Genomic DNA, 13,764 nt, shown 5'->3' on the forward strand with positions numbered 1-13,764 from the left:
CCATCTCTTAGGAGAGGATATAAGGTTTTGCCTTGGCTACGTTCCGTCCAAAACCACCCACCCATACCTTGAGGGTGGAAAGAGCAGCGTCCCAGACCGACTGAGCTCCCTGTAAGAGAAGGGTTAGTGTTAAACTTAAACTTAACTCATATTACATTGTAACTTAACTTAGGAGGCATATCAATGACATATATTACATTGGCCCACCTTGTATTATCATGTACACACCGGAGAGTCACCTACCTCAGAGGAGACTCGTTCCACAAGATCGTAGCAGGTGACACAGTTCTCATGGTGCCACACTACTGATCCGTCTAGGTGGACTGCACAGGTAGCGTGGATCCGGCAGACATCGTGCCCACAGGGATCCTGGAGGACAGCGTTGCAGCCGGTCTCCATACAATGGGTGGCCTGTAAATGGAATGATACATGAGTATCATTGTTAACCTTTCGGACTATGTCCGTGGTTGATATGCCATAACACTGGAGTGTTCCGGTGTTGTAGAATTATCCCTGTCTCGGCCTTCTCTTTGCCATGTACCATACCGAAGAATCCAGTAGAGCTAGTAGTAAGTAGTTAACAGTGTTTCCGGTGACACCGGAGAACAGAAAACTACTGAATTCGGGGTAGCTACTATTGCCATACACTTAAGAAGGAGTAGTCCGAGCAAGTACCATGTGTCGAGATGGAAGAGATCGGGTAAGGTGGCGGAGCTTGGTAACTCCGCCGTAAAAACTAAATCTAAAAGGAGGGAGTAGCTCCCGAAGGAGCATGGTGGCTCCGTAAACTTAAACTAAAACAGAAATTATACAAGCAGCAATTATACAAGTAGAATACATGCAAAAACGTAACCCCGTATGAGGCCGGAGCCTCCAGGCAGTCAACATCCTCAAGGGGTCCGGCTATGCCGGAATCCTGGGTCCGCTGGAGCGGGTAGGAGGGGGTGACTAAAGGCAGGGGTATGGACCCAGAGAGTCAAGGAGAGCCGAGCTCACCCGAGCCTGGTGGCCGGCCGAGGCTAGGGCGAACAGAGCTTCTCTCCCCCTACTCTGGGGTGAGAGCGGCAGGGTAGAGCCACCCGCACACCGAGAATCCCCGTGGGGACCTCCCTCCATCCCCCGAAGGGGTACTCGTATCGGCTGTCAGCGACAATGTGAGCGAGACATTACCCCACCTAGGTGGGAGATGTGGAGGGAGGGAGAGGAGTGCGGTAGCAGGGTGGCTACTAAGTGATCGTCTGGACTTCTCACGGGCGGGTGTGAACACACTCGTGGTGAAGAAGACCAGGCGAAAGGAAGGCCTATAGGCCAACTGGAGCCGACTCACAGATATGGAATAAAATAACAGGTTTAATTTACATGGGGGGAAATAGAAATAAAATGAGTTAGAGAGAAAGCGAGACGTCCTGGAGGAACTAGGCTGAACGAACTGGGCAGGGTGGTCAAGACCTGGTAACTCCGAGCAGCTGGCCTAGTGTCGTGACGAATAAACGCGGGACAGACGGCCAGGGTAGGCTAGGACTGAAAGTAGGACTAGGGTCCATATTAAAGAGCCTAACAAGGTACCTAACCAACAAGGAACATGCATTCATGAAAACTGGGTTGGTAGGGCTCCGATAGGCTACGAAGTGAGAACACATGCTTGATAAAATCCCCCGTGTGGGAACTAAAACGTCAATAAATGCATCATAGATAATAAAATAACGATACTGCTAAGAAATAATCGAGCTCACCCGGTATGGGAGACTGCGTGAGACACGAAACGAGGAAACACAAAGGAGCGAGCCGGTGTGGTGGCGCGGGGCTGGTGCAGCATGGGCCGCCGACTCATAAAAACCTAAATAATTCGGTTAAACGTGCCAAGGGCAGCCCCTAAGTAGTGTCAACTATAATAGCAGTACTTAACCCTTAAACGGCGACTGGACGTATTTTACGTCGACATACAAAAGTTTTTTTAAAAATTCGCGGAAAAATACTTATAGGCCTACCAGCCGAAAACTCTTGAATCACGTGCCTTGGGGGATGCTGAGAGTTCACGGATCAAGGTGTTGTTTTGTTTACAATCGTTACGCGGACGCGCAAGTGCGAATTTCTTTCTTGCCGCACTAAAAAGTGTCGGTGACACATCTCGGAAATTATTTCGTCACTTTGACATAACTTTTGTACCATTTTAAATTAGCCGTTACATGGAGTATTATATATGAAAATGTGCGCATTTTTATGTAGAATACAACCAAAAAATACTCATGATTGTAGCTTTTATGAGTTTTGAGGTATTTGCATATAAATAACGATAAGTGCCAAAATTTCAACCTTTGGTCAACTTTGACTCTACCGAAATGGTCGAAAAACGCAATTGTAAGCTAAAACTCTTATATTTTAGTAATATGCAATCATTTACCTTCACTTTGCAACAAATTGGAAGTCACTAGCACAATATTTCGATTTATGGTGAATTTATGAAAAAACTTTTTCCTTACGTCCGCGCGGTAACTCTTTCGAAAAAAATCATACATGCGATTGTGGTAATGTTTGCACCATTTTAAAATTAGCGGTTACATAAAGTTTTATATATGGAAATGTGTGCAATTTCATGCACAATACAACTAAAAACAACCCATGGTTGTAGTTTTTATCAGTTTTGAAATATTTTCATTTAAAAAATGATAAGTGACAAATTTTCAACCTTCGGTCAACTTTGACTCTACCGAAATGGTCGAAAACCGCAATTGTAAGCTAAAACTCTTATATTCTAGTAATATTCAATCATCTACCTTCATTTTGCAACAAATTGAAGTCTCTAGCACAATATTTCGATTTATGGTGAATTTATGAAAAAATAACATTTTCTTTACGTCCGCGTGGCAACTCTTCTGAAAAAATCATACGTGCGATTGTGGTAATGTTTGCACCATTTTAAATTAGCCGTTACATAAAGTTTTATATATGAAAATGTGCGAAATTTCATGTACAATACAACAAAATATAATTGAAGGTTGTAGCTTTTCTCATTTTCGAAATATTTGCATATAAATCACGATAAATAGAAAAAAACCACGTTCAGTCAACTTTGACTCTACCGAAATGGTCGAAAAACGCAATTGTAAGCTAAAAATCTTACAGTCTAGTAATATTCAGTCATTTATCTTCATCTTGAAACAAATTCGAAGTCTCAAGCAAAATATTTAGATTTATGGTGAATTTAAAAAAAAAAAAACTTTCCTTCCCTCCGCGCGCGGATTCTCCGCCACAAATCTCCGAAATGCGTACGTCGCATTCTCAGAATATTTGCTCCATTTCATATTAGGCATTTCATAGAGTTTAATATATGAAAATGTGCGCAATTTCATTTAGAATAAAACTAAAAATATTTGAAGGTTGTAGCTTTTCTTATTTTCGAAATAATTGCATATAAAAAAAATATATATAAAAAATTCGACATTCGGTCAAGTTTACCTCGTCAGATATGGTCGAAAACTGCAATTGTAAGCTAATACTCTTACAGTATAGTAATATTCAATCATTTGTCTTCATTTTGAAAGAAATTGGAAGTCTCTATGACAATATTTAGATTTGTGGTGAATTTTTGAAAAAAATATTTGTTTACGTCCGCGCATTACGAATTCATGCATTATTTTGTGATAATATTTTCTCTGTGTTGCTTTTATCGTTTTACAATGTGTTATATACCAAAATGATCGCAATTTAGTATACATTACAAAAAAAATTAACTCTTTATCTTTAACCGTTTTGCGCATAGAGTTATTTGAATACAATTATATATGAAATTTTGTTTTCGTGCTATCATATATCGCATTATTTATATATTATAATGATAATTTTTTTCATTTCTGATGGTTGCATACTAAAGTTCAGACAATGACAAAAAAAGGAGCCAAAAATGAACTCTTAATCTTGAAAACTAAGCATGCTGTGATTTTTTGAAAAAAATATTTTTTCCGCTTCCGCGCTCACTCCGAGACCGCCTCGGCACACGGAAGACGATTTTTAATATACCTCTTTGGCGTTTAAGGGTTAACTTGGATGCAGAAACAGCTTGACGTTTCATGTTGAAAAATAAAGGTTCCAAAGCGAGAACACAACACAGCAAAGAAAAACGAGTGTGCAGCGTGGTCGTGCTATCAAAGGTATGATGTCAGAGGCGCTAGCCGTGACAGTAGCGAGTGGTGAGCCTTAGGTCGGCTCCTCTCTAGTTGAGGTTTTTTGATGTAGGAAGAGGCTAAATGGAAAAGGACCTGTGGTGGTGGTTTCACTCGCCCCAGAAACCATACCAACACCTTATAATAAAGGTGAGCGAGCCAGAATAATCTGACATTTCCAATTTAGCTGTTCTCTGGTATTATAGCAATATTTTACCTTAGAAATAGTGCTAAAGGAACCTATTTCACGAAGTGACACAGGCTGAGCCCAGAAATACTGATTGCTCACTGCTACAACAAAATATAAACTTCCTTTTCATGTAAAAAAGAGTGTCATCTCTGAGTATCAGAGGTTACCAGAGTCCATTATATATTATACTGTAACACTTATTTGAGCTCATCACAAGAATGTTGTAGGTCTCCTGTATCTGGTGAATTTGACCAGTAGATTTCATATACTACAGTATAATAGATTGATTTTGTGTATATGTAGATTAGCAGCACAGTACTTTAGTAAGAATGTAATGTTTGAAGTTCATTTACTGCATGTCAAGGAATTTTCATTTTGCAACTTTCCCCATACATAGCCTGTTAGATGTATTTTATAACTTTTCTAAAGTAGCTTCTCCATTTTTATGGTTGGTATCTAGGTTTTCAAGTAAGATTTGTTTCCCTATCTGGAAAAGGGTTACTTCCAGTTCTCTGTAACTAAGTTGGATTAAAACTTGCAAGCTCTTTTCATATTACAAGTTATAAGAGGACAGTGGTGTAAAGTAGGAGGGGAGACATTTTGTAAGGTTTATTGAGTACTATTTGTAGCTGTGCAATTGTAATTCTCTTGGATAAATTTTACTGGACTTTTTTTTCAACTAAAGCTTGAAATTTGTTCCTTTTGAAATTTCAGTTTGCTATGCAGGACTATTCACCGCTTGGAGACATAACTGTTGTAATTCCAATAGCAGTTGTTACTTTCACTCCACTGCCACTCTTAGCCTGCCTCATCGTGAAGAAGATTAGAGCTCGATGTTGCAAGAAGAAAGAAGTCACTGGAATAGATGGACCCATGCAAGAGGAAGGTTCTATCTCTAACATCCATAAAATGACTCCAGCAAACTCTCAGACACCCCTTCATAAGGACCTAAAATGATTTCAAAATAATTTTCCAATTCTTACCCTGTGTAAATGAGAAATCTTGTAAGCTTGTAAAATGCATTACAAATAGCAGTGCATTTATGGTAATCCGTCCATATCAAGATATTTTTACAACTTTCCTCGTAGGATTATGGAAGCAGAGAGAATAAAACAGTGTTGGTTTTCACCATTTAAGGTAGCTGCACATGGGGAACATAGTCATTCAGTTTTACAGAAGAATGGCAATGGGTTTTTCCCCAGTCTGTCCTCTCAACATTATTCCTTAGTTTTAATAAGGATTCTTGTTTAGTTGTACAGTGTACAATAATGTAATGATGAAAACATTTTACCTAGGGAGAGGTAATTGTCTTTGAGTTTCTTATGTATGCATAAGTCAAACAAGTATTATATGTAAGGTTTTTGCTATGCATAGCCATCCTTTATGCTAATTTTCAGATACTACTAGGAACTAAGTGATTTTATCCTGTCTCTTCAGTATAAGTGACCACAATTACTTATTCAAACCACTTTTCTTGTTAAGTGAAGTTTTGAAAATGTGCTTCACCATGTGGACTGAATGACCTTTCACTTGGTGAATAGGAATGTCCTGCTGTCCTCAGTTAGTGGAGCATACAATGTCTTTTGTTTACAGGAATGATCTTCCTTTTCAGGAGTGTTTAACCTTGTGTTTGTTTAAAAGCAAAGAATATCATTAATATTTCTTTGATTGTGATAAGTCTTGTTATTGGTTGGCTTTTGGAATGGAAAGCGTACAAGAATTTCAGGAACTGATGAGGACAATTTGGAAAGAAAGAACAAAGAAGAACTGTAGGTAAAGTTATCTATATTAGACAAACATACCTTGTAAAGTGAATTACTGTAAATTGCAATGTATAAAAACAATTTTGAATAGATATATGTTGGTAGTATGCCATAGGCAGATTTAGTGTATAAGACCCCCCTCCTCCTTCATTCATTCTCTGTGAGATGCATATTCTGCTTTAGAAGGAACATCATCATAACTGGACAGTGGATCCTACCTCAAACTATGGAATCTTCCCAGCAGTATTAAAAAATAGAGCCAGATCTGATTTCCAGTAAGACATATTGCTGATGAGGTTACAGATCAGTTTATATTTCATGCAGAATTTGCTTAAATGACACCAAAAGACTAAAAAGGATATAAACACCCAATAACAGATTGTTACTTCTACATTATCCTGCTAAAACTCCCCAAGTGCCAATAAACATGAGAGAAATAGTACTGGAAATCATTCATAAAATACAGTAAGGATTTTTTCACTATATTTGTGTTATCATGTCCGGTATACTATTGTGGCATCAGAGAACAAAATATTTTTGAAATTGCTGTGTTTGGTGGTAGACAGGCAAGCTATGGTTGCACCACCTTTACTAACAAAGCCAAAATATTGGAAACCTTTTAACTGTTTATTTCATTTAGCTTCTTTGACTGCTATCAACCATATGACTTGGATGAATTCAGTGGTCCATAAATGACTTAAGGCAACTGAAGTAGCTTAGCCAGTAAGTGTTGAGACTTGATGGGGGAATGTATTACCCCTCTCTATCCCATGCCGTCTTGTTATTTGTTTGATCATAAATATACCCAAAGATTGCTGTTGGTTTTAGTTTTTATCTTTCATGATAGTACTATGTCAGCTATAATTGTAATTTTGCAAAGAAAAATGCAATCTCGCAAATATTTTACAATAAATATACTCGGAATTTGTTACCGACTTTAGTTCTTATCTGTTAAGATAATGTGTGAGCTTTAGTTATTATTTTACAAAATAAAATAAAAGAAATTATTAGGAAAATATTTATAACTTAGAAAATTAATATTACAAGTGTCTTGTAAAAGAGGCCCTACACAATGTGTAAATAGTCACTTTCAACTTCCTGTGGATGGTTCAGAATAGTAATGTATATAATTTTTTTTTTCATACACCATTCGCATACCTCCTTTCCATTCTTAAATTGGCCAACCTTAAAGTTTGCCCAGTGTGGGCACTGTGGGGGTGTGCTCAATATATGTATGTAGCCCATCCCTTAAGGGTTCAAAAGCTTGGTATTTATGGTAAATTCATGCAAGATTATGAAAAAATATTGATTTGTGAATCAACGCCATACAAAATCTGTAAGTCTCGTTCACACCAGCCTTTTCCACTGACCATTTTGTCATTCAGTTATATGCCTATTGTAGGCTACAAATGCATTAGCCTAAATGCAAGAAGGCCTGTACGTAGTACATTTAAAAATTTACAAAATATGTAGTTTCTTTGGTAATTTTATAAACTTTTATACTTTATTAAACTTCCTAATTACATCACAGCAGTAATGCAAATGCTCTCAAAGCTTCAAGGCAACTGGGATGCAGATACGTACATACTAGTTTTCACAAACACTATAATAGTACTTAATTACCTTTATGACATTTTTAATTTGTTTCTGTGGTTATTGAATTTAAAATTTTAAGCTTTATGAGATTATCTATGCCTCTTTTTTATGCTGAAGTTAAAATTGCCTTGTATATGAAGGATCCTAGCAATGAAGACTACTAATGCATTCTCATCAGAAAAAGTTTTTCATCACAAAAGATGCTTTTCCTCCCTACTTTCTTTTTCACTTAATGGTACATACTGCAAATCAAATCCCAGATTATTTTGACAGTGCTCCTCTGTTAGCAGTTTTTTTAAAAAAGGAATATTTATAATATTGCCCTTATGAGATATGTCACAGATTATTCTAGCATTACAACAGCATTTGTCACAGGATTTCTGCAAGTAGCCTTAATGAGATATTGATCTTGAACAGAAGCACGTCTAAGCCGTCCACTTCCATGGAAATGTTTTATTTTTCTCTTACTTTTTCCCATATTATCCATCAACAAGCAGTTATCTCATTGATTCCAAGCTGTTGTGCAATCTTATTTCCAGAAACATTGGTCTTCTGTATGTTAACGATTGATTATTAAAGAGATGAGGGAGTCTGTTTGGCATTATCCATCATATGTATGACTAAGTAGAGTTGGATTTTCTGTCCAGGCATGATGTCATAAGCAGAAAGCTATATTTCACACAAATTTTTAGCTGCTATTTTTGGGAACTTGCATTAGAGAGATATTAAAGGTTATTTACCTTTATTGGCCATTCTTTTCAAAATGGGTTAGAAGGTGTAGTAATTTTTGGAAACACTAGTGAGAGGAGAGCTGGAAGAGTTTCATGTTATTTCCCTCAAAACACTTTGCTTTGATATGTTGATGTTGATTTATTTGTACTAGTGTTTGAGGTTTCAAGGCCAGATGCAATGACTTGGACTTGAACAATGTGCCTTGCATTCTGTCCTCTGTAGTCGACTTAAGACCACCTTTTATAGTAATATATTCTGAAGGTAATTGTTTCCAGTATAATTTTGTATTAACTTTAGTGGTTCAGGTTGGTTTCTTTTATGATGCCCATTGTTAATATGTAATGGTGTTTTTGTGTTGATCTGAATGACCATGGAAACATATTACTTGTAATCTAATCTTCCTGATTGCAACTCGTGTAGATTATCGATTAAAAACTGTGTACAGATTTTATTTAAGTTTAATTTCATGTGTCCAAAATGTGTACAGGAGACCGGCCCTACCCCATGTTCGCGGTGATGCGTACCAGACCTCCCCACAAATAGTTATAATCCATGAATACTTTAAACCCCTATAAAAGTGCTTAGAACTACCTGTGTTGTTAGTTCAGATTCAAGAAAAACCCACTAAAAATGCTTTTACCTGGTTTTTTAAAGTTAAAACACAAAAAGTGCATTTAATCATGAAATTGATTTGAAAACAGTAATTGGTGGATATTTCCCTTAGAAAAATACTGTAAATATGCAAATTTTTGCAAATAATGGGTATACTATATGGTCCATAGAGAAATCCACGAATACATGAGTCGGCAAATATCAAGAATGCGAATACAGGGGTCCACTGTACACATTTTCAAGTACTATAACTGCATATGTATGAATAAGAACTGACTGTACCTGGCAGGGCACAGCTGTGAAGGCATTTCTATTGTCAGTCTTCATCTGTTTTATTTTGAGGAAGTTGGTTTTGTAAGATACAAAAGCTTTCACAATACGAAGGGTCTATCGTTATGGAGGGTCATTTTTTGAAAACTCACCAAAATCTAAAGAATTTATTAAAGTTTCTAAGAATGTGCCTTTCTATGTTAACTTTTGTTAAGGGCGAAATCAACAGTATGAAGGGTCTATCTCAGCCAGCTAGGTGGCTTAGCCTATCAGCATGCAGAATGAGAGTATGCATCAGCCAATCAGTGAATGTTGATATGTATCAATACCGTAAATGCAGGGTTCTGCTCATTAATATTGCATGTCAGGTGTTACAGGGTATTAATATTTCTATATTTTCTATTATCTATTATGATAATAGATTAAAAATAAATATAAATATAGAAAAAACCATGATACACTGAAATTAACATTCTTCAGATACACTTGCACATTCTTCATTACCATACATGCGTTAACAAAAATATTCACAGCACAATTATTTTTAAAGATACAATGCTCACAAACATATTTTTGGAAAGGTAAAACATTGCTAAACAACTTGCAAAACAAATACTTGAGAAATCTTCATTGGGTCAAGAAATACATGAAAATAAATATGCAGAGCGAAAAATATAAAAAACCAAAAACACAAACACAAAAACAATCACCATTTGCAACTTCAGAATACGTTCAATTTTAATTCTAAAGATATCGCCATGAAGAACTTTTCTTCCACTTTCAGCATCACTAATTTTCTTTTATATCAACAATATGTACTTTTTACTTTGGAAACTAACTTCCAAAAAATGTTGTAATGTCACTATTGTAAGAAAAAGTCACTTTCAATTAACTCGTAGTATCATATTTTGTTTGATTTTTCCCCCCCAAAAATGCATAGTGCCATAGATTTTCCTTCACATTGCAACAAAAACATGAAAATATCTTAATAATTGACTGACATACTGCTGTTTGAAAATTGCAAATTTTCAAATGTGATTTCTGGTGTTGGATTTTTAGAAAAATTGCGATAGACCCTTCATATTGTGAAAGCCTCAAATGTTGCTAGTGTCCATGACATGCCACACAGGTCTGCATGTTATTAAGCTTTATGTAATGAAATGCATATTTCCTCTTTGGTACATCGGAAATGTGTAAGTGTCAGGAATAGCTTTTGTGCTCTTTGGTAGGAACATATAATCTCTATAATTTTTCAATCTGTACAAGAAACATCTTTTAGCAAGAAATATTTTACAAATTACTTGAATGTACAGTAGGATATGATAATTCAGTCCCGTTTTTTTTGCTTGGCTTTGTGTCTTATGCATTATATCAGTACTTTCACATAGTTTAATGCATACTGCCTTACATTATGAGTGACATTTTTGTGATCAGAGTTATGACTGCCGAATGTGCAAAGCTATGATTTGTTTCCTGATTATTTAAGCATTGTTAATTAAGTTCTGTAGCCTCAGTTACAGTTATCAATTTGATTAATTGGGATAAATTTATTCACGTTTTTGACATTTTGATTGATTATAGGAGAAATGTAAAACTTGGACTTTAAACATTCTGTTGACAAATTCAGACACTAAGTTCTAAAGTTGGGCATTGACTTTTAACTCAGACATGAATGGTGTGGACTTGAACTTGGTCTCAGAAGTTGTAGAATATACTGCAACAGTGATTTTTACCCAGTCATCTGTGCCTTACTTTCCTATGGTGCTACAATACTCACATCCAGTTAAGGACAATCATAATCTTCCTTCAGAAGGACAAAATTTTATCTGTTAAATTGAACAGGATGAGGAAAGACTTGCTGGTCTTATTTTAATGACTATCCTCAATGCTTACATAAAAAAAGATTATCAGGAAAAAATAGTAGAATATTTCAGTCAAGCTCATATAAGGTGATTTTTTAAAGCACTTCTTAAATATGACAAATTTTTAATCTTTGTATTTTTCATAGCTAACAAACTTGAGGTCTTAACAATATGCTAACTTTCCATGCACCAGCTGGTAACCGGTTAACACACTCAAAGATTGTAAAGCAAAGGATCTGGCAACTCCTGTGTGTACGAGGTGATAGCTGGTCAGAGACCGTGCACCGGACCTCGCGACTCTCCACGCTTTTCCTTAACCGCCTTGGGGAGTAGACACTTCCACTTTTGCTCTCCTTCCAACCTGGTTGTTTTGTGCCCGTGTTCTTTCTTGCAGTGTGTTGTGTGGACTTTGACAGAGGCATCATTATGATGACAGTAATGTTATTTTTGTTATAGTTATGTATTGGTAAAGTTTAATATATTACATTTATGAGACAAAATATTCATTAAGTACTACTGACATGAAAATGCTAAAACAGCCGAGTAAATCTTGGAAACTTGCCATTAGTACTGTTTGTTTAAATAAGGCTTTTGAGATAAATTTTCTTTGTTGTGTCCTGGAACATGTACTGTAAATAAGTATACAATTTCTGATAATGTCAGAACATGAGTATACGTACTGCATTATCACTAGTAAAGGTACATGTACTTATAGTTTCATACTGACTTCCCAACACTTACCCCAGCATAAAATCCTGGATCAGCCCTTGCATCTCTTCCTACTTGCTGACTTAGTCATCATAAAATATATGTACACAATAGCACACATATTTATTGGATAAAAAAAGACTATTTCATTCAATGAGCTATGCTGATTTAAAGTAATTTAGCCTTAACTAAAGAAAATATATTGCTTTCAAACTTGAGCAGTGCCTTAACATATAGTTAACTAATTCCCAGACAAGTGTGTCATGATGTAAAGCTGTCATATATGGTACTGTATAGGAAAAATTGCATTATAAAAGTATGTCAAACTATGCTACCTTTTGCCACATATCATTGCAATCAATTTTTATCAAGAAGCTGAACCACTTCTTCATTTACACTCTCCTTATTATTTTAGATCACCCCTTAAATACCAAAGATATCCTACTCTCCCAGCATTCACCTTTAAACACAGAAGGTTCAGAGCTGGATAGCTTTGTCATGGAGTCCTGATAGGTGAAATTCATCACTCATTAAGGCTTAACTTTTAATGGCCATTCAATTTGCAGCAATGACAGTCCTATTTTTTTATTTTTTTAAAAATACATCTTTGTCTTGAGAGCTAGAGTCATTGTTTAAAGGATATTGAGAGTTCCGTAGTTAAAATATCTTGAGCTATATTGGGTCATGTAGGGCACGTACTAATGCTAATAGGATCAACAGGGACTTTGTACTGTATTGACTTTACTGTTATTTTAGAAAGAATTAGTAAATTAATTGGCTATTTTGGGGATTTTGTATTCTATAATACGTACATACTACTATAGTGTGATAATCATACACATTATATAGGGTCAGTCTAAAGGAAGTTACTGTAGTCATACAGTTTGTCCCATAGTAAGTGGCAGCAGTGATGATAACCTTGTGAGAAGCAAAATCCTAAAACAGTAAACAGGCAAAACCCCACAAGTCCTCTTGGCTTCGAGTGAGGATTAATACAATGCTTATGCATGTCTTACATAATAGCTGATGCATAAGTATAACTAAACATCCTGTGGTGCATATGTCGCAACATTTAAGCTTTTATTCACAGGAGAGAGAGAGAAAGAGAATACTGAATACTGTTTTTTAGGACTCAAACTTTATAACCAAAATGACATTCAGTGTAAGCCTAACTTTTGTTATTATATAGTCTGACTGATTATTTGAAACTTTGTATTTATTAGAATGACTTGTTCTATTAATTAGAATGGCTTATTCTACACATGTTTGTAGAAGCAATGTGATGAGTCTGTCTTCCATTAGTTTTTCTGAATTTTTTTTATGAAAATCTGTTGCTTCCTGGAGATATTTGTTGTTAAAGGATTTTCCATAGCATAAAAGATGAAAGTTGTTTTTTTTTTTTATTGAAAATGAATGGTAAAATTTTCACCAGTTCTAATGTCAAAGTTTAGAAAAAAAATTGTGCCTGATATTTTTTGTTAAGAAGGCATAACTACTATTTTTATAAAGAAGTCTTTTGAATTTAAAGTGGTATAGTGAAATGTTTAAAATAAAATCCTAAAAATTTTATCCCATTTTTCATTTTCCTAAGCAAATGGAAATTATATTGCAGACATAAAAATGTTATTCTTTCTAGATGGCAAACTCATACTCAAAGGTGACCATTTTACATTTAGATCTTCAAAGACAAAAATAAGAATGTCAGGGCATGAATAAAGTGAAATACTATAGAACATTTGAATCCAAACTATAAATGATTAATATAAATTCTTTTCCTTTCACAGAACACATTCAACCAAAGAAATTACCATTTCAGTTATATAGCATCTATACGTACATACGTGTGTAGTGAGTTTTGTCATCAGCGCTGG

General features: G+C 35.6%; 1 protein-coding gene across 2 annotated transcripts in view; it reads left to right on the forward strand.

Moving 5' to 3' along the window:
• Window positions 1-13,462, forward strand: part of LOC135217187 (ileal sodium/bile acid cotransporter-like) — a 93,578-nt gene extending 80,116 nt beyond the window's left edge. For both annotated transcript variants that reach the window (XM_064252908.1, XM_064252909.1), the window contains exon 8: window positions 5,065-13,462. In XM_064252908.1, the coding sequence (XP_064108978.1) occupies window positions 5,065-5,307 (243 nt within the window). In that variant the 3' untranslated portion in view covers window positions 5,308-13,462. The remainder of the gene's footprint in view (window positions 1-5,064) is intronic.
• The last annotated feature ends 302 nt before the right edge of the window (window positions 13,463-13,764 follow it).

Source organism: Macrobrachium nipponense, chromosome 7, assembly GCF_015104395.2.
Source record: "Macrobrachium nipponense isolate FS-2020 chromosome 7, ASM1510439v2, whole genome shotgun sequence".
Lineage (NCBI taxonomy): Eukaryota > Metazoa > Arthropoda > Malacostraca > Decapoda > Palaemonidae > Macrobrachium > Macrobrachium nipponense.